The sequence below is a fragment of the Zingiber officinale genome, chromosome 1A (assembly GCF_018446385.1).
Source record: "Zingiber officinale cultivar Zhangliang chromosome 1A, Zo_v1.1, whole genome shotgun sequence".
Classification (NCBI taxonomy): Eukaryota; Viridiplantae; Streptophyta; class Magnoliopsida; order Zingiberales; family Zingiberaceae; genus Zingiber; species Zingiber officinale.
The window spans coordinates 191,235,509-191,256,769 of record NC_055987.1 but is presented as its reverse complement, the minus strand read 5'-3'; the positions used below and the strand labels follow the sequence as shown (position 1 = coordinate 191,256,769).

Genomic DNA, 21,261 nt, shown 5'->3' with positions numbered 1-21,261 from the left:
GCGTCGGGTCGAAAGACGCCGACTATATACTGCAAGAAGTACACCAAGGCTCCTGTGGAGGACATCCGGATGGCCGGTCGCTAGCAAGGAAGATTCTGTTGGCCGGGTATTTCTAGCCGACTCTACAGGAGGATGCCGCTCGGATAGTAGATAATTGCCTATCTTGCCAAAAGTATCACCATCTCTCCCATCGGCCGACCGAAGAGATGAAGGCTTCCACTGTGTCGTGCTCGTTCGACCAATGTGCCATGGACATTGTGGGACCCCTCCCCATGGCGATCGAGCAACGAAAGTTTTTGCTCTTTGCAGTATACTACTTCTTCAAGTGGGTTGAAGCCGAGCCGCTGGCGAAAATAATCGAGCAGATGGTCCAAAAGTTCATCTGGCAGCATATCATCTGTCGGTTTGACATTCCGCGTCGACTCGTCTCGGACAATGGTAGATAATTTGTCGAACGGAAACTCAAGAAGTGGTGCAAGGAGTATGACATCCAATAGGTCTTCACCTCCGTGGCGTACCCTCAGAGCAACAGACAGGTTGAAGTCGCCAATCGGGAGATCTTGTGGATTTTGCGAGTTCGGCTCGACCATATCGGAGGGAGCTGGGTGGACAAGCTCCCCAGCGTGTTGTGGGTCATCCGCACGCCCCCTAAGGAAGGAACGGGTGTAACCCCGTTCCACCTTGTATACGACGGTGAAGCGGTCATCCCGGTCGAGGTCGGAGTCGAATCCAATCGAATACAACACTATAGCGAAGACAACGCCGAGCGGAGGCTTCTGGAGCTGGTCTTTGTGGATGAGACACGGGACAAAGCATTCGTTAGGCTGATGGCTTATAGACAAAGAATGAGACAAAATTACAATCGACGTGTGATCCCGAGGTCGTTCCAGGTCGACGATCTCGTATGGAAGAAAGTGAAGCCGGTCGGCGATGTCACTAAATTGGAAGCTCCGTGGGTCGAACCGTTCAAAGTCGTGGAGAAACTCCGCTCTGGCGCTTACTACCTAGAAGATGAAGACAGGCGGCGATTAGAACACTCTTGGAGCACGAACCACCTCCAGCCGTACCAAGTTGGATGAAAAGTGCACCGATACTCTCCATTTTGCTTGTTTCCCTTGAGTGCAGGATCTGAATGAAAAACGAAAGGTTATCAGAATTCTCGTCGAGTGGCGACGTTAAACCCATGTCTCCATCGACGGTCGAGCGACGACCTTAAACCTGTATCTTCACCAAATCGTCGAGCGACGACGTTAAACCCATGTCTCCATCGACGGTCGAGCGGCGACCTTAAACCTGTTGGTGCGGTTACCACTAACGGTCTAACCCATATTTTGATGAATGACAAAATAAGTTAAGTTAGTTTTGTTGTTAGTTTAACACTCTGACCGAGTGTGCAGGAAAAGTCCAGACAGGTCGACGGGCTGACCTGATGTCTGGCACGAAGCCCAACTAGGTCGACGGGTCGACTGGATAGCTGGCACGAAGTCCAAACGGGTCAACGGGCTAACCGGATGTTTGGCACGAAGCCTAGCTAGGTCGATGGACCAACCAGATAGCTGGTACGAAGTCCAAACAGATCAACGGGCTGACCAGACGTTTGACACGAAGCCCAGCTAGGTCGACAGGCCGACCGGATAGCTGGCACGAAGTCCAAACGGGTCGAAGGGCTGACCTAACATCTGGCAGGTAAGTAAAGGTAAGTCACTGGAGGAGAGTGACTGTGAGGACGCATTCTCGGGAAGGGAACTTAGGCGCCGATCCGACTTAGAACCATTTCGAAACTCTAAGTCGAGATCTTGACTAGATTCCGGTCTCGGAAAGACGGAATCTAATTAATATTATTTCTGTTTATTATAACTGTGCTAATAATCTGTTTTGCAGGAGATATAAGTGCCTCGGACTAACGTTTTCTTGCAGGTAGGAAATCGCTTGAAAATAGGGTCCGAGCGCCCGGGAGGTACCCGGGCGCCCGGAGGCAAAAATATATCCACTTCGTGATGTCGACACGTGGAGTTCGCTGGTTGGCTCGGCTACGTCACAACCAGGGCACCCTGAAGGTTCCAGGTGCCCCGAACCTCATATATAAGGAGGGTCAAGGCTGGAGTTAGAACAACAACTCAGAATCCGCTCTCCTGTGCTCCTGCGACGCTGCGAAGCTTCGACAATGCACTACTCTTAGTTTCTTTCTCTGTTAGTATTGCTTTAATTTTTCAGTGGCATTCATGTACTTAGTTTGTAATAATTTTCCGAATTGCTAGTGAATTGTCCATTGAAAGCACCCTTGTGTGCGGGCATTGGAGTAGGAGTCGTCAAATGCTCCGAACCAAGTAAATTGACTTTGTTAGCCGTGCTCTCTCTTTTTGTTTTCTGGTACGTACTCGTATTTGAAAAAAATTTTTGATATTCACCGTCCTCTATCGACTCTTCACGATCCAACAAAACCCCGGTCTTCACCAAATCGTCGAGCGGCGACGTTAAACCCATGTCTCCATTGACAGTCGAGCGACGACCTTAAACCCCGGTCTTCACCAAATCGTCGAGCGGTGACGTTAAACCCATGTCTCCATCGATAGTCGAGCAGCGACCTTAAACCCCAGTCTTCACCAAATCGTCGAGCGGCGACGTTAAACTCATGTCTCCATCGACGGTCGAGCGGCGACCTTAAACCCCGGTCTTCACCAAATCGTCGAGCGGCGACGCTAAACTCATATCTCCATCGACGGTCGAGCAACGACCGTAAACCCTGGTCTTCACCAAATCGTCGAGCGACGATGTTAAACCCATGTCTCCATCGATGGTCGAGCGACGACCTTAAACTCCTTCCTTTGAAGATCGTCTAGCGGAGACGTTAAAACCTAGAGTCGAGCGGCGACTATAAACCCCGGGGCATGATCCTAGCGAACATTTTAATAACGAGGATACGATCATAATAGTCGATCGGAACTATACAACCGAATACTTAATCGAAAAGATACCATATGGGGAAAGAGCACAAAAAGATTTCATTGATGATAAATTAATCACTACCGAACGACAGGAGTACAATCAAAGCTTACAAAAAGTATGCTCTCTATAAGCCCCACTCACTCAATATAATCAAATGCTTCGTCGGGAATAGACTCGAGAAGCTGGACGCGATCGACATCCTTGTCGGACAGAGTTTCAGAAATGTGGGCGTTCGTCCTAAGCTGGAGGAGCGTAGCTTCGATTGCCAACTCAAACGAGTGGACAATCCGGTTGGTCGCCTTCTCCAAGAATTGATCCGAGCGGAGGTATTGTTGCTTCAAGACCGCAAAGCGACTCGGCTCAACCTCCTGATAGGCATTCAGGGCAGTATGGGAGGCCTCCAACTCCTCTTCGAGGCGCTTCACTTGGTCTTTAAGTTCAACCTCTATAGCCGAGCGACTCTCTCGCTTGGCAGTCAGCAGACCATCCGTGTTTTTGAGCTTCTCGGCTAGCTGCCGAGCATCCTGATTCTTTTGCTCCATGTCGGCGATAGATCGTTGTTTCCTTTTAGTAGCCAGCTCGAGTTTATGATCATGTGTCTTCAATTGCGCCTCGATCTGACCCATCTTACTAGCATGTTCGGCCGACTTCTGCTGCTCTTCGGTGAGAAGTTGTTGGGCCTTCTCTAGCTTGACCTTCGTACGGGCGACCGACGGTCCCTGGGAGGAGGAGGTTCCAGAAATTTTGAGCTTCTTCAGCTCGTCCTCCACTTGTGCCAACCGCTGGCACATGGTGATGTTCTCCACCCAGAACTTCAATCAAACATTAGTGCTAATTGGAGGTAAAACATAAATTGATAAAGTTAAGAATACTAACCCCGGTGGATATTTCCAGATGGTTGTCAGCGAGCGCGTCGGGAGGTTTCACCGTCGCTCGTGCCCTTGCTTCCTCCCAGACGCGGGTGAGCCAACCTCGAATGCAAACTTGATGCTGGGGGGGGGGGGGGGGGGGGGGGGCTGGGCTGGTCGCCCGGTGCCAAGAAGTCCTCTGTCGACAGGCGGAGTGTAGCAGTGATGGATTGTCGCCCGCTTGGCGCCGATTGAGTGGAGGCCGACGGGTCGGAAGCTTGAGCAGGAGGGACCGGTAGAATAGCGGACCGTGTCACCTTCCGCTTAGCTAGCGGCAAGACAATGATCGGCTGAACGACAAGCGACTCCGATAGTTCAGCCAAGGATGGAGTCCGCTCGGAGGAAGTGACCTCCACTATTACGGGAGCAGCTGGAAACAGGGTGCCCCCCTGCAAAGGCTTGGATGGCCAAGGTGGCGAAACGGGAAGACGCGCCCGTCTGGCGTCTCTTGCGGGTGAGCGACACATCATCGCCTGAGGACCCCGAGCCCTCAACAAGGACGACAGGTGGCACTTCTGGGGTCGGGCGTGGGTTAGCCGTCCCTCCTACGCTGGGCGTCCGCTCGGCTGTCCCTTCACCCATAGTCGGGGTTTCCCCAACTGTACCTTCCTGCGAGCCAACAGGAGTCAAGCCGAGTCGCTCCATCTCCTTGGCAGCAGCTGCTTCAATCTCAGCTTGCTTCGCTTTCATTATGCCGGTCGCCCGAGCGCACATCATGACATCGGCTGCAAAAGAAGAATAGAATCAATTAGACTCAAAGGAAGAAGACTAAGAAATTTCATATCTATGCTGCTCGGGAGTCTTGCTCGGATCGGACTCAGCCCGAACGCATACATCACACTCTTCGACAATAATTTGTGAATGTCGAATTTCAACCCGACCATCATATTAGTAGCGTGGAGATAGTCAGGTTGAGTCTTGTACTTCTTCAGATTAGGTTTAGTAGGGAGCCCGACCTGCCATTTGGTCTGGAAGCTCGGCCGTTCGGGGAGTCTCAAATAGAAGAAGTACTCCTTCCAGTGTTTGTTGGAGGAGGACATCTTGTTGAAGAAGACCAAACTGATGCGGGATTGGAATAGGTAAGTTCCCAGCTCGGATTGTTTGGGGTAGTAAAAATAGTGGAAGACTCGGGGGGTCAATGGGATGTTGTGCACTCGGAACAACACCACCACGCCGCACAGTAGGCGGAAGGAATTGGGGACGAGCTAGGCGAGCGGGACGCGAAAGTAGTTGCAAACTTCAATTATGAAGGGGTGGATGAGAAACTGAAAACTGACCACAAATTGGCTACGGAAGAAACAAACTATGTCGGTCGGCGGGTCATTGGGCCGGTCGGACGGGGAGGCTAAGATTATTTCATGGTCGGACGGGAGGTCAAAAGTGTTTATCAGATGCGCGACGTCGCCCACATCGAACCTAGTGTCCATGGTAGTGTACCAGGGACTGGGAGCGGGGTTGGACGGCTGCGAAGAGCTCGCCATCGCCGAAAAATGAAAAGGCAGAAAGTTTGACTGGAAAAATGACCGGAAAAACGCAGGAAAATGGAAGTGGTGGAGGGAACAGTGGAAAAAGCAGCAATGGAGAGGGAAAAGGAGAGCTTACAAGAGGGGGAAGATCGCTGGAGCACTGAACACAGAAGAATCGTCGGAGTAGAAACAAAGATCACTGGAGCAATGGACGCAGAGGAACCGTCGGGAAGCACGAAGAAGGCGTAGAAGGGAAGGCGGTGCTGAGTCTTTATAAAGGTGGGCGCGGCTAGCCGGAGCTGTCCGATCTAGGGCACGAGACTTGGAGCGCACATCTGACCGTTGACTTCAAACTGCCAAACGTCACATCAGCAGCTGTCACCTCGGACGTGCGGTGGTTGCGCCGGTGACACGTGGCGTCTTCCCATAGGGTAGCATTTAATTGGCGTAGGCATGTGCTCAGCCTTAATGGGGATGATTTACGCGTATTCTGAGGAGATTCGGGCGGCGTCGACATTAACCGCCCGGCTCGCGCCCCCCAGGGGCGCTAAGGAAAAAAAATACAAGTACAAAGGCTCAACGCGCAGATCGGTATAGAGAGATCAATTTTGCATGGGCCAACCGGAATCCAACCAGCTTATTGGCTGATTAGCCAATTGGCCACCAGACTACTGTCCAGTCAGTCGGACTTGCAGCCTCCTTCGACTAGACTTGAGGGGGAGGCATGTGATCTGGTGGTAAGGTAGGGCCCGACCGACGGGAGGTCAAAATGGTCAACGTCCAAGGCAGGTGCCCGAGCGGGAGAACTACCTTCCCGCTCGGCAGGGGGAGTAGCCGGTCCGACACTTCGGTAGCTCGGTCAGACACCGAGCTTCCGACGCTCATGAAGCTCAATTAGGGGAGGCACGAAGGTCGAGCGTCTGTCCCGCTCGACCAAACAATGCAGCCTTGACCCGACAGGCAGGACTCCCTCGCCCGATGGGGTGTAGCCGGCAGCAGCTCATCAACTAAGCGGACGCTCGACCCGGCCGTCGCATCGCCCAGACGACAGACTTGTCGAGTGGCTCTCCCGCTCGGCTCAATAACAGACAAAGAGAGTAGTTGACAATATCTTTCTAGGGACCAGTGTCACCGACAGGCGACATGGTCGGCGACGTGGTCAGATAGAGGATCGTACGGTGGGAGCTTCCACTGTCACGTCAGGGATATGCTCCGGCTATTAAGGTATGACGTCAGACACACTTTTCTGATACGTCATTTCTAGGTATGCTTTGAGAAGTGTGCATGTCTCGGGAAGCGTGTGCGCGCCTCTCAGGAGCCCTATATAAAGACCCCCAGACTTCGACGGAGGGTATGCGTTTCACTACTGTAGCTACAGTTACGCTGCTACTTCTTCTTCTACTTCATTCTTCATTCATCGTTGTCTGTCTTGAGCGTCGGAGGGTCATCGCCAGGAAACCCCTCCCTGGCTCGACACTAACGACTTTGTGGTTGCTTGCTTAGCTCGTCGGAGGTCCGCATCGCCTTCAGACGACATCCAGTCAACGTGAGCTTCATTTTTCCAGCGTCCGTCTACTCGCATTCGGACAAGATAGATATATATATATATATATGATATGTGGATGCCATGCTTTTTTGAATATGATAATGGATATTATAATTCCCATCAATACAAATGTCGTCCTTAGGAAGTGGGAATAAATTTTTCATGACGAATAGAATTTGGGGTAGTGTAAGATCGAATTAAACATCTAGTAAATTTAAATTAACAATTATTATAATTCCCTTTTCAGTTTAGTACGAGTTAAAATAATCACTTTTTAATATATATCTAATTTATCTCAATTATTCAAACAAAAATTTAAGAGAAATATTTTTCATTTATCTATGTCTATGAAATTATCGATTTCAACTGAATTTGTTAAAAATAAAATAGATTTTTTTAATCTTTTATATATTTTTCCAATTGAGTTAGAAAACTTATTTATTTTATTTGCCCTACAATTATGAAGTATTTATAGATATAAATGGAACTAATAAAGACGGTCTTTTTAATATAAAAAATTATTTATTTATCTTTTTCTCTCTTACCTCCACTGCTTTGATAAACACAACAAAACAAACAAAATTGAATCCATTAGTCGTCGAGGATTACCAAAAAGAAAAAGGAAAATACAAAGCAGAAGTCGCTCAACGCCAGGTTATCCCCAATCTCGATGATCTTCTCTGTCTTCTGGGTCTAACGATTTCCGCTGGTTAGTTTTCCCCTTTCGATCGACCAGTGACGATCGGAGTCCGTCGATTTCAATTAATTTATCGCCCAATTGTTCGTATGCAGAAACCATGACTCTCAAATCAGTGCTTCGTGTGCTGCAAGATATCTTCCCTCAGGTGAGAAGACGTTTATGGTCAACCTATGATTATATCTGGTTTTTAGGCTACGAAAAATTTTCGCTTTCCCGGGAATATTGTATTGATGCTGCTTAGTCTGACTGAAGGAACTCATCTGGTGTACTTACTTTGTGACGATTTCCTAGTGTCTTCAGTCGATCTTTTGCTGCACTGCAGATTGATCTTCGGATACTTCGGGCCGTTGCAGTAGAATTTTTTCAAGATGTTGATGGTGCAGTGGAGTTCGTTCTGACTGATGTCTTACCAATCATAGATGAACCAACGGAACCACCTTATGATCCTTGTATCGCTTTTGATGTCTTGCAGCCACCAAATCGTAGGTGTCGTTCTTTTCATTTCACGAGCGAGAAGGAACTTAAAGAGGCACATCTACATTGTGCTGTCATTGTGACTCTTCCTCGTTCTATTTTTGTTGTTCTTTTTCTCGCTTCTAAAGTTTTTTTTTTTTTCATTATAAAGAAGTAGGTGGGCACTCACACGTTGAAGGTGCTAACGAGGTGAATTGTCATAGTGACACTGCTGCAGAAACCAAAAATCTTCTACTTTCTGAACCAAAAACTGAGTTTGAAATGGATCTTGTTACTAAGCACAAAAATAATGCTCAAGCAGTCCCAGATATGCACTTATCACTACTTTCTGAACCAAATACTGTAGTATTGGAAATGGATCTTGTTACTAAGCACAGCAGAAATAGTCAACCAGATATGCTCTCCTTGGATGTAATGCTCTTTGGTAATTCTTCTGATGTTAACACCCTCCCAATGGATGAAGTGTTGGAAGCAAAAATGGATGAGCACAAAAGTAATGCTCATGCAGGGGTTCACTCACTTGACTTATTCTCTATAAATTCTTCTCATATTCTATACAAGGATGAAATGCTGGACAGAGAACTGAATCAAATAGGTAAGTCGTTGGAAACAAACTTTTTGCAGAACTCTGGGACCAAGTGTCAGTTTCTGGATGCTACTAGTGTTCAAGGACATTTCAACACAAATGTGGATGGCACTATAAGAGCTTCAGAATGTACATCTGTAGTTTCATCTGGAGCCTTTCAACACATCCAAGATGCAACTGAGTGTGAATCAGAAACGAAGAATGATTTAAACAGCTGCTGTATGCATTATGAAGAACAGTCATTTGGATCATACAATTGTGAGGTGAAAATCAAAGATAAATCCATCTGTGAAGATAATAATTCACTGCCTGCTGCTTTTGCCAATGTTAAGAAATTCCCATCAACTCATGAAATTTCCCAAGATCTGTTATGTAGAATCTCAGGAGTTCAATGTAGTCCATTGTCCCCAGATGATTTTGAAGTACACGAATCTGAGCACCTAAGTGTGAATGGTGTTGGTGTGTTGCCTTGTGACAATAAGAATTTATCTGCTATTGATGAGCTCCAAGCAAAGGTGGCTACAGTAGAAGATACTTTCAACATAGACTTCCTTAACGGTGTTCTTGAAGCTCAAAACAAAAATGTAGGTAACGTGCAAAGTATGGTGCTACTCTTTGGATTTATTCACTATCATTCTTCTGATTTCATTCTCATTTATCCAAATTACATTTTTCTTTTGATCTTTAAAAAATCTTGCTAGTGATGTAACATGAAATAAAGATGTCCTCGCATGAATCTTTTAGTTATTTCTTCTGAGCATATTGATGGACATTTATGCTTAATAAAGTGCTATGAAAATCTCTATTTACATTCCAAACTGTGATTGTTAATATAAGGACACAATCAACAACAAGAAGAAGAAGCCAAGAGTTCAAACTACTTGGGCTACCACCATTAGTTTTATATGGCCAAGATTCATGTTTACAAGGTATTGACATTGTTTTTATCATAGATACATGAATCTAACTCTATTATGGAACTCCGCGTGGTTAATTTTCATGCTCAGATTTTGTTCGTGTTTGTATTGTTCCCAAATCTAATGCAATGCTCAATATTTTTTTATCTAGACTTGGATTTACATTGTTGGTCATATCTAAGGAAAAAAATAAAGTTCAAGAATCTAAGTCCAATTTGGTCCATGCTTAGACCATTCAGGTATCATTATTATATTATATCAACACTTGATCAGTATGTTAGTCCAGTTTTGCATGTCCTAAGTTGCATGTTGTTGATGCAGAAAGAATGTATAGTTAATAGAATCTAAATTTAGTAAATATATTCAAAACAAAATAATACCCATCTTGCTTTGTTACTCTACTAACTTGTATGGACCCATTTGATGATGTATTATTTTGCTCCAGACCATTTGTTTCATCCCTGTGAACCTGTTCTGGATGGTTCATAGTTTGGTTTGTTAACATGAATCAGCCAGTCATAGTTATTTTGTGTTTATCATGTTTTTTGACAGTCTTAAATGACTGTTCAAGCCTTGTTACCAGAGTGAGCTATAGTTTTCTCACCTTCTCATTTGATCGTTCAGATATTAGCCAGAAGTAGCCTGAAGTATGCAATTTATATATGGGTAGGTAGAGTATACAAATTTGTCTCCTTCTAGGTGGTATTCTGTTTCTTTTGTCATTACTCTTAATTGGTTTGATGTTCGAATCTGTGTCTCGTTATGCTGTTTTATTTAAAAACATGTTTTGTCATAAATCAATTTTGTATTATCTTTGTTTCTAGTTTGTGTTTGAACCATAGATCATTTTTATCACCAATTGTAATTTTTTTTTAACACAGACAAAAGAACGACCAGTTTAGTCTGTTTGAATATTGAATCCAAGTTATTCTTTTGTAAGATGTTCTCCTTTTGGGATTAATTTCAGTTTACTCCAAGTGTACTTGTCATGACACAGACTAGCTGTTCAGCTGTTGTTTTAACATGTTTACTTACACAATTTTTGTGGAATATTGTAAACTAAGTCCTGGTTAATGTACTGAATTCTTGGGGAAAACAAAGATAATGCTATATTTGAAATCTTGTAGGGTACTTGAGTCAGTAATGATAGGGCAAGTGAAACAAAAGGAAATTTACTATGTTCACATTAATCTTTGAAAAGGAAGGCACACATGCAACTGGGATTGATTCTTCTGTCTGAAGGCGATCAATCAAAAAAGAATGAAAGATTGCTTAATCAAATGCCCAAGTTATCAGCATATCTGTATTATAAATGTCGGATGGGAATATTCATGCGTCATTTAAGGACAATAACTTTTATTTGGAGATTAAAAGGAAAAGCAACGATTTTGATTTCTCATAAAGCATACATTTATAATTTCATAAAAACAGTTGCCTTTTGCTGATCAACCACCATTGCAGAAAACATTGGCATCTGCTCTGAATTTGGCAAATGAGATGTTGAGAGAGGTAAAGCTTCATAAAGAGAGAGCTGTGCTTGCTAAAAGAGAAGCCTCCACTGCCTCTCAAGATGTATTGGAAAAGGTGGAGGAGCTAAGACACATGATAACATGTGCAAGGGCCACAAATGACAAGGTTGTCTTCCATGTGCACTGTGCTTACTCTAGTTTGACAATAAGGTAGGCTCTCATACTTGCCCATTTTTTAGCAGAAAGCTGAAGATATCCGAGCTGAAACTTTTTCTCTAGCATATCAAAGTTCAGAGCTTCTATCTCAGCTTAATCTCATCTCAGGTGAAATAGAAAAGTACCTTTCTATTGTACACAAGGTGAGAAATAATTGTTATTCCACTTTATGTTATACCATATTTTGTCCTGTACATCAATTTCTAGTTTCCAACCATTATTGCTTCCCATGGATAAGCATAAAAAATTTGCTTGCCAATATATTTTTACTGTTACCCTTGTCTTTATCATACAATTGGAATTCTTTACAAATTTTATAGGAGCTTCAACTTTGATCTAACACTCTGTTTTTACATGCCAATGCCACCTGTCTCTTTCATTTATTATTGCCAATGATTAATTATACTAAAGATAGTGAAAAACATGATAGAAATAAGTAGGATCAGATAAACTGACTGGAGCCCCTAGGAAAAGAAAAAACTAAATCTCATGATAATCAAATTATGAAATCTAATTATGATTCATTTGTAGTTTATTTTCTGATTGTATCTTAATTTATGCTGCTGTACAGAAAAAAAGTGAATTCCATTTATTTGGCAAATCCGCAACTGCATTAATTTCTTTGCTAGCACAGTGGTCTCTCTGGTGTCAGAATTGCCATAACTTCCAATTTAATGGCAGTTTTTTAGTTAGCTGCAAAATTTATCCATTCCTTGATGTCTGGTAAACTGTGGTGTGAAATGATCCAAGCTGAACCTGTTATTGAATAGATATCAGGTACATGAGCAACTGCTTGTAGAATATCGGATCTATTGCAAATCCATGTGATCTTGTTGAAATAAAACTGATGTAAACAGGAAATTACAAAGAGCACACATTAGAAATGCCTAGCTCCCACCAAGGTATGCAGTGATTTGAGCTGTGTAGACAAAATTTTCATTTTGATTATTGACCAGCATGCGAGAAGCTCTGAAATCCTTAGTGTGTGAGAAACTTAGTGGCTGCTATCATCATGAGAAGCTTTGAGCCTCCGAACCACTCAATTTTTCTTCGGCATTGTTCAATCCTTTGTTGTAATCTTCTACAAGAAGCTTTGAATTGTTCATTGCGAAAAGTTCTGAATCATTCATCCTTTGTCATGAGAAGCCGCAAATCATTAATCCTTGTCACGAGAAGGTATGTGCCAACTTCCCCTGTGTGCCAAAATCCTAGTTAAGCTTCCTCCTCTATCGCTAGCGAGGGAGATAATACCAAAATGTGTTGTAACTCGCATTTCTCCAGCGTCAGTGATGCCTCCTCTAAGTACGCCTCTTCTTCCTCCTCCCTATTGGAGAGGTCAACACCATTTGTCGGCATGACTGAAACGACACACACCAGTTTCATTCCAACCAACGACTGAATCCACAGCTCAAGGGATTTTAAACCTTAGAGACATATTCTTCGCACTGAATTACAATGGGTTATGGTGTTGAAAAAATAGGTGTACAAGAATTCTTTTCCAATGTGTTCAAACTTCATGATTGCAAATATGTGAATGATAATAGCTTTATTATGTCTGACTATTGTTCCTTGTATCAGGTACAGAAGCATTAGTTGTTTCATTTCTTCTATTTTTTTCCCTTTGGTTAATATATGGTGCTGGCTATTTGTCATGTGCTAACATGTAACCTAACTTGTTTCCTTGCTTTTTTTTTTTTGATACCTTTAGAACCTTCTGTTTCACAGTTAGCACGTTGACTGGACATCAAATGGTCCTTTGTTCATTTGGATTCAGTTTAAAAGATATATATACAAGAGAAAATGTAAAATGCTCCTTAGAATTAGTAAGTTTTCTTTCTAATATCAGCTTCGAACTGTAACAGATTCATCAAACTCTAGATGCCCAGTTAGTGGCTGCCAAGGAAAAACAAGCAGAGGCCGAGAAGGAGAAGCTTGCAAAGGAAACCTTGGCTCACAAAATTCTAAATGAGCAAGAGGGCATCATGGATAGCTTAGCAAAAGAAGCAAGCCAGATCCAGAAGGAAGCAGAGAAGAATGCCAAGGTAATTAGGAACTAAGGATAATGATTAATTGCATATTTAATATCCACTAGAAGTAGAGAACACCAACATGATATAGCAACATATGATTGAGATGAATAACGGGGTTAGTACCTAGTTACAATGTTTGGCCAATTTAATTTGGATGTTCAGATTTGCAGTATCCCATCCAAGATTCATTTATCTTAAGTATACAAGAAATACCTTGGAATTATGAATCTCAAAAGGAATCATGAATATTATTTCTAATTTGTATTATTAGCGTTGCTAATATTATCTCTAACCTGATATTCCTTAATTTGAATAGTTCATGTTTTTTATTAATTATTGTAGGTTGCTAATCTGATTATACTTTTTGATTATTAAAGTTATTAAAATTATATGATATCATATAACAAATTTGAATCTGCATCGACTTTGTTAATAGTTTTAAAATAGCTAGAACAGATTCATAGTTTGTCCTGCAGGTTCATTCATTCTTCCTTTTTTAGGGGTTAAAATGTAATATACTTCAATGCAGAGGGTTTTTAATTATGGCATTCCTTGTTATTCTGTTATATACCAATGTCTTTAAGCATGGTTAAGCAGATATCCTGGATATAAAAAATGTGCTTATCAAATATTTTAATAAAACTTATAATGTTCATGGTAGAGAATCTGAGATTTATTTGTAACTGATTCATTTAGAAGTATCTTACTTTTCTTCTGTCACTGTGCTACAGTTGTGGGATTTCTTGATGGACCGTGGTTGCACTCTCGATAACCTATAGTAAGTCTGTCTAATTGCGGAAATAAATTATTCTTTGATAGCATATATAGTTCTTTTAGTCAGCAATTTTGATCTTTGCGTCCTTTTGGGTTTACCAATTCTTCTACAGTTGTACAATAGAAAATGCACAATCTAACAGACTGTTAACCTGATCACAGTGGAGAAATATTTGATGCCTTCAAGGATGTATTGTTACTGCAAGATAGTGTTGATGGGCGCATGCCTAACAACACCTCAAAATGCTCCACTTTTGAGAAGAATATCTTGTCTGGAGGCACACATCATTCTGTGCTAAATGAGAAAACTACCACAATTGACGAGGAAGCTTACCGCATCGATAAGAAGGAGCATTCTGATGATGACTGGGAGATGGTGGAAGATGAGGCTGAGCTAATGCCTAGTTTGATCGTATTACAGATTGTATAATACATGTTACATTAGCCGCCTATGGTGTTGAACAAACTCTTCATGTTGCACAACATTTAGCTTGGTGAAAAACTACAATTTCCATTTGCCGTAAATATAAATATATATTATTGTAAGAGAAGGAAAAGAAAATGTATCTTACAAACTTATTGTGAATAAATATATATTCACATTGCCTGCCATTTCTATATGAACTTGGCTGCCATAAAAAGAGAATAGAATGGATGGACCAGTAACAATTCAGAGATTGTAATTGACTAATTGTGTACAATAAAAAACAACAAAATTTCGTTCATTAAGAAGCAAAAGAAGACGACTATATATGAAGATTTATTCTTATATCGAGCTAGTTCATGCAACATCTCAACAACATAGCTGACAAACAGCAAACATGCCAAATTATTTAGCAAACCAAGCCAAGCTCTTCAAGCACTAGACAGATGCTGATAAAGAAAGTTTGCCTCAAGCACAAGCAAGTTCTGAAAGCAAAACTAGACCCACAAGAACACTGAGAGTAGATCAGACACCCAACAAAGCGAGAAGAAACGCCTCGTAGTCTCCAGAAGTCTTCTTAGCCACTGCATGTTCAAGGGGAACATTCTTCCTCTTATGAAACTTGTCTTTGATCTCCCCAAGATCTTTCTCAGCATGAAGTACGATAATGCGAGTCAGTGTGTCTTCATCTGATTTCTCGAGAGCAGCATCAAGAGCCTAAAACTCAAAAAACAATTAAGTTGTTACACAAGAAAAATGATGTAAATTGCGCGAGTTAGAACACTCATGGTTAATCTGTTCACCTCAACATAGTACAAGTGGGGATCGATGATGCAAGCAACCGCAGCTCGGAGTGCCAGTGCATATTCATCTGTAGAATCACCAGCCAAAGCCTGATCAAAGTATCAAAAAGGGTTAGTTCCCTAGAATAATTTCAGCTACAAAGAACTCGAGCGGTTGAAGTTCAAGATTCAATTGATACCTCTTCAATTGAAGTACCATATTCTTCTCTATAGCTATTGAAAGTGGCATAAATCTGTGCCTTGCTTCTAGTACCCAAGATTCTTATGATTTCGTCATGGTTCAGTTCATTATCCTTTATATGCTCTTGCAAAATTTTGGCTTCTGATTTCGCTAACTTCACATCAATATCCTCTCCGTCATAGCGGTATGTGCTTACGAGGCCAAACAATAGCTGAAAAGTGAAACTTCAGAAACCTTGCAACTTCATAGCAGATAGTAGTAATGGTTTCAGAGCAACATACCTTGCGCAAATCTCCAACAGTGTGAGCAGCAACATCTTCTTCCAGAGAGCGCCTAAATTTAACTTGGTACGCCTTTTTCACAGCTAGAAGCTCATTTGGTGAGTTGACACATGCAATTTCTATAATCACATGAGAATTAAAACTCTTCCTCAAAGCAATACAAGCCATCACGGCCTCTCTCTCGACTGGCTCAAAATTCCAGCGGTATACAGCTTTCTGAAGAATCAAACATAATCAGATACACCACTACAATGTGATAGTGTACATAAGCATATCACCGCATAACAAGCCACAAGTCCTATCAATCTACCATTAATTATGTACTTACATTCATAGTATCTGTTCAAGTCATATCTAAGTTCATGTCGATCTCTTCACATTTAGAAAATTTTCAAATAATTAATATTAGCTTCTGCAAATGATGTTGCCCCTACAGATAAAAACATTCATTGGACAATAAAGGTTGAGAAAAATAACCACCTCAAAGTTTCCTTTCAGTTCTGATTCAAGCTTTTTGGTGAGACTCTCGTTGTACAATTCCTCGTAAGCCAACTGAATCTGCTTTCTTTGGGTGGCATTTCTATGCGCTAAAATGTTGATCAGTGTCTTCTCATTAGTTCCCCATCCTGACACATGTAGATGTCGCGGTAAGGCTATTTAGCTTATACAAATTTTGCTTCACTATTTCTTCATAAATTTATATATGCTATTCAAAACTAGTGTATCTGAGCAAGGTATCGAAATACACTGTAGAAGAACTTGCATCTCTCTTATGCACAATGACATTATATGAGGCCTTGATGAACCCATTGCTAGACATTAGGCTTCAAAGGGACAAGGCTTCAGGGATGGACAAACAGAACACTTTTGCAAACTCTTACAAGGAGATTTCCAAAGAACATAACAATACTAGGAAACATAAATAACACATGGAAATGAAGACTATAATCTCTGTGCTCCTCTTTTATGAGTTTCATTATGGAATATCACATTATCAAAGGTTTGAAAAATCAATCTTCTATCAATTATTAAAAGAAGAAAAAATCTATGTAAATCAATTGGACAAGAAGAAAACAATTTCAGATATCAAACCAATTATTTGCCTGATCCATTAAATAAAAAAAACTCATTTCTTGAAGACTTCTTCCTTGGTCTGTGTTATGATCACAAAAACTATCAGAGATAACAAGTTCATATCACTTAGAAAGATGAAACCTCTCTATTTTCTGGGAAATATGTAGATTTATTTCTGATCGGTGTTAAAAAAAAGTAATCTTGAACTCATAGAGGAATGATCTAAGTAGATCTGCATACAACTGTGTGTTACTGCTACAGATATCTGATCGGCGTTAAAAAAAAGTCATCTTGAACTCACAGACAAATGATCAAGCATTAGATCTGCACCTGTGCGCTACTGCCAAAATAGCAATCAACCAAGACGGATTCAAAGCAACAAGCACATCAAGTTGAGAGAAAGTGAATACCATGGACGGCCTTGTGGATGCTCTCGGCGTCCTCAGCCGGGGAAGGAACTGGCTCGGGAACAGTGAGCGTCGCCATGGTCAAACCTTCTCTTGGCTTTGGGAAGAAAAAGTCCCACCACTGATCGGAGGAAGATGAGGGGTCATCAAACTATGGAGCGCATTTATAGAACTTTTGTCAGAGCACTCAGAGTCTACAGAGCTTTAATTTCCTGATATCTGAAAAAACCCTTAAACAGAAACGTATTTTGATAAAAGCCCTCATCGTATCTTTTTTTCCAGCTATTTCTAGCTGTAATATTTTTATTTCCGTAAAAATAATATTTTTTAAAAAATTATCAAAAAATTATCAAAAAATTATTTTAATATATTTTCATCCAAAACAAATACTCCAATTTTATTTTTTAATTTCGTACTTAAAATCTTATCTCTATTTTTAAAATTACTCTTGAAACGTAATATTCTTTCATTTTTTTATAAATATTCTATTTTTTTCTATTATATTATAGATTGTTCTTATGATAGACGAAAGCTATCCTTTTCTAATCAACTGTAATCAGCTGGATACTTTTGTTTTAAGAAAGATAATTTCAGGAGGCACTTTTTATAATTAATAGGGCTTCTTTGTAAAATGCCCGGACGTTTTAGATCTCCTTGATATCTGAGAAAAGGAGTCGTGGGCGGTGGATTCTGTGCCGCGTGTCAGATTTCGTGCATCGGTGTCGGTTTTAGACACGCACGGAGTGCCACTTGGCGATATAAATAGAATAGCGACATCATCGCCACATCGGCCACGACGCCAAACAAATCAACAAGCGCCAGGTGGCGATCAAACAACCATGAAATGAAATTTCCCCTAGAAACAAATACTAACAATAATTAAACATGTTCCAGTAATTTCTTTATACTACTCATCTCTAATATTTTTTTTTAAAAAATTAATAGTGATAATTAATACTAATTAGCTGTTGAAACGATAGTGATAATGATGTTCTTTTTGCCACATTATTAATATATTTTTTTTTAAAAAAAGAAAGGTATTGGATTAGGTGAGTCATATCTTCTGCCTTATCTGAAACAGTCAACATGACAGTGAATAATTCATAGTTTATTAATTATGAGTCTCCCACTCTATCCAAAAAAACAAAATAGTTTTTCTTAAAAAAAATAATTTTATTTTCTTAATCAACAGGTGGCCATATAATTTAAATAAAGTTAATAATTTTCCCCCATTCAATATGTCGTCTTGGAGGAAGGGAGAAAAAGGTAAATGTACTCAGTCAACAATATTTTTTTATCATCTAATTTTATTGATAGTTTGTGCTCGTCTATTTTGCAAAATTAAAGAGCATGGCATTAGAAGAGATCTTATATAACAAAGCTTCTAATTAGCAAGTAATTATATGAAGAATTTGTAGTAGAAAATTATAAAGAGGAATGATAAGGATCGAAATTAGAATTTTAAATGAGAAAATATTTTGCAATAGTGTAGATCTACGATAGTAATCAAAATATGTCCTTTTGATTCCCAATAAAAAACATGGTACAAATATTAAATGGAGGACCACGTTCGATTACAACTAATCAAAATTGATGTTTTTAAGTAGCCAATTGAATCTCCGGCAATTAGACAAGCAACCACATTTGAAAGTGGAACACATGTCCCTGGTGTAATTGTTGGGAAAAAAAAAAATATCAATACGTTCATCCCAACATCTCCGTCAGTCTATCCCAAAATGAAGAGGTAAATCATGGATAACTACTAGCCTTTGGAATAATGACTAACATATAAAGGAGATATTTACCTCGACTTTGCCGAGATTTGAACCTTAGATCTCATTGTGACAACACCTCATGCGTTAGTCACTAGACCCATCTGAGGGGATTAAAATGATAATCCCAGTCAGCCTCATTGACTATCTTTGGGGTGACCGGTCCGGTCCCAGGAAAATTTTCCACCAACCACCAGGGGTAAATCGGGAAGTGCACGCGGTTGTCAGCCCAGAAGCCCAACATCCTTTGATTACGCTCCCCATTTAGAGGAAAAATTCCTACAAATACGTCGTAGCTCGGGTTCGAACCGTGGGTACCTGTGACAACACCTCATGCGTTAGCCACTAGACCCATCTGAGGGGATTAAAATGATAATCCCAGTCAGCCTCATTGACTATCTCTGGGATGACCGGTCCGGTCCCACGAAAATTTTCCACCAACCACCAGGGGTAAATCGGGAAGTGCACGCGGTTGTCAGCCCAGAAGCCCAGCATCCTTTGATTACGCTCCCCATTTAGAGGAAAAATTCCTACAAATAAGTCGTAGCTGGGGTTCGAACCGTGGGTACCTGTGACAACACCTCATGCGTTAGCCACTAGACCCATCTGAGGGGATTAAAATGATAATCCCAGTCAGCCTCATTGACTATCTCTGGGGTGACCGGTCTGGTCCTACGAAAATTTTCCATCAACCACCAGGGGTAAATCGGGAAGTGCACGCGGTTGTCAGCCCAGAAGCCCAGCATCCTTTGATTACGCTCCCCATTTAGAGGAAAAATTCCTATAAATACGTTATAGATGGGGTTCGAACTGTGAGTACCTGAGAGATAATATGGATATTCAACCGTGGTACCATGACTCTGGAGACACATGTCCCTGGTGTAATGATGCGATGGTAGGAGGTGGGAAGAATTTCACTATGCTTTAGGGACAGGAATTGATATCTTTCATGTGTTTTAATATGCCACTTGATCTTCGATAGTTCTTTGCAAATCCTTTAGGTTTGAGAAAATTGACAGCAGGAAATTACATATTGATCATTAATTCATTGATACATTTCAGTTGCTTCAATATCTTTTTCCTAATTTTTTGACCTTTAGAATTAATCCGATGACATGACAAAATCTAAGAACTAATCAGACGAGAATGAGAATAAAAATGGCAATTCACTGCTCTGTTTACTCTGATCTTCTTACATTACATACACAAATAAATAGCTAAAAGAAGAAAGAATCAAACAAGGACGAAGCGGTTGAAATCTCCGAACCTGGCGGCGCCGGCGATTGCGTCGGCAGCCGAGAGGCACCACGACACCCAGTCTCCGAAAGCACTCCACACCATGCACACTACGTACGCTGCGAATTCTAAAGGCATCGCCATGGCCGCCAAAACCCCAAAACTGCTCCTGATTCCTTCCTTTCTCAAATTTATTACAGAGCAAATTGAGTCAGCAACGACAAATTAAAGAGGATAGAGATGACTGAGAGTAGAAGAAGAAGAAGAAGAAGAAGAAGAAAGACCACAATATATTGCTTCTTTGTCCTCTCTTTAATCGCACATCTAGCTGATGGATAGAAGAAGAAGAAGCAACTTGCTGATGCTTTCTCAATCATTTCAGCTAACTGCAGGTAAACACCTAACCGACAAGTGAACCATCAATCTATAACAAACGGTCAACTTGCGCGCAGTTATTAAAATCAACAACATCTCTCCTTTAAAAAAGTCTCCTTCATCCGTAAGTTTGGTTGGGCAGATTGATTGTTTAAAACGATCGCAATAAAAAGATGCTAAAAAAGGTGGCTTTTGTACGTTAATGGTCTGCTTAATTGCCCCTTTCCCAAATCACGGCTAGTGTTGCAGTTTCTTTTATTTCAAGACTGTACAAGTACTGAGGGGAAGCTTTTATGATCTTTGAGAATGTTTCTCCGATATTATATATGATCGTGATCAATTTTTGATATCATGGATGTGTTCATTAATGGGTTCTGTTGGTTCGAGCGGAATTTGTCACGGTAAAGAAGATTACTTTGATGGAGACTTTATATAAAGGATAAATACTACCTTATTCTAAAGGCCGAATTTAATTACAATATTTTAAAGAAAAAAAAATAAGTTGAGAGGTATTAATAAGAGTGGAGGGACAGCTAATTGCTTCAATAAAGGAGAGCCAGCTAACTTGGAAATGGACGTTACCACATTATTAATTCATTATTAATTATTATATATATATATACATTATCACAGTTAAATTTTCATTTTGACTATTGATCAGCATGCGAGAAGCTCT

The 21,261-nt window shown here is 41.1% G+C and overlaps 2 protein-coding genes and 1 long non-coding RNA gene across 4 annotated transcripts; 1 reads left to right on the top strand and 2 right to left on the bottom strand.

Annotated features, from left to right (window-relative positions):
* The first annotated feature begins 7,424 nt into the window (after window positions 1-7,424).
* Window positions 7,425-14,644, top strand: LOC122038875. The gene is made up of 9 exons (XM_042598837.1): window positions 7,425-7,575; window positions 7,659-7,711; window positions 7,889-8,048; window positions 8,192-9,210; window positions 11,005-11,178; window positions 11,255-11,371; window positions 13,091-13,270; window positions 13,990-14,036; window positions 14,195-14,644. Exons 2-9 carry the CDS (start codon window positions 7,664-7,666, stop codon window positions 14,460-14,462), a joined length of 2,013 nt encoding a protein of 670 aa, XP_042454771.1. The 5' UTR covers window positions 7,425-7,575; window positions 7,659-7,663; the 3' UTR covers window positions 14,463-14,644.
* A 139-nt stretch (window positions 14,645-14,783) lies between these two features.
* LOC122038876 (annexin-like protein RJ4) lies at window positions 14,784-17,362 on the bottom strand. Its single transcript, XM_042598838.1, has 6 exons — window positions 17,206-17,362; window positions 16,202-16,347; window positions 15,722-15,937; window positions 15,439-15,651; window positions 15,260-15,349; window positions 14,784-15,173 (listed from the first exon to the last, which is right to left on the bottom strand). The coding sequence occupies exons 1-6, from the start codon at window positions 17,279-17,281 to the stop codon at window positions 14,982-14,984; spliced, it is 933 nt and encodes a 310-aa protein (XP_042454772.1). The 5' UTR covers window positions 17,282-17,362; the 3' UTR covers window positions 14,784-14,981.
* Window positions 17,363-20,121: 2,759 nt separating this feature from the next.
* LOC122013792 lies at window positions 20,122-20,784 on the bottom strand. 2 transcript variants are annotated; one of them, XR_006120600.1, is made up of 2 exons: window positions 20,495-20,784; window positions 20,122-20,390 (listed from the first exon to the last, which is right to left on the bottom strand). It is a non-coding gene; the product is annotated as an uncharacterized LOC122013792 (long non-coding RNA). The 2 variants fall into 2 exon arrangements; XR_006120601.1 differs by having other exon boundaries at window positions 20,122-20,386.
* Window positions 20,785-21,261: the final 477 nt, after the last annotated feature.

Excerpts from the sequence above, each read along its gene's own strand:
- LOC122038875 (XM_042598837.1), top strand. The coding sequence starts at position 7,664 with ATGACTCTCAAATCAGTGCTTCGTGTGCTGCAAGATATCTTCCCTCAG. Across the intron at positions 11,179-11,254 it reads CAAGGGCCACAAATGACAAG|AAAGCTGAAGATATCCGAGC; the intron begins GTTGTCTTCCAT and ends ATTTTTTAGCAG. Across the intron at positions 13,271-13,989 it reads AAGCAGAGAAGAATGCCAAG|TTGTGGGATTTCTTGATGGA; the intron begins GTAATTAGGAAC and ends ACTGTGCTACAG.
- LOC122038876 (XM_042598838.1), bottom strand. The coding sequence starts at position 17,281 with ATGGCGACGCTCACTGTTCCCGAGCCAGTTCCTTCCCCGGCTGAGGAC. Across the intron at positions 16,348-17,205 it reads CATCCACAAGGCCGTCCATG|GATGGGGAACTAATGAGAAG; the intron begins GTATTCACTTTC and ends TACATGTGTCAG. Across the intron at positions 15,652-15,721 it reads CTGTTGGAGATTTGCGCAAG|CTATTGTTTGGCCTCGTAAG; the intron begins GTATGTTGCTCT and ends TTCACTTTTCAG.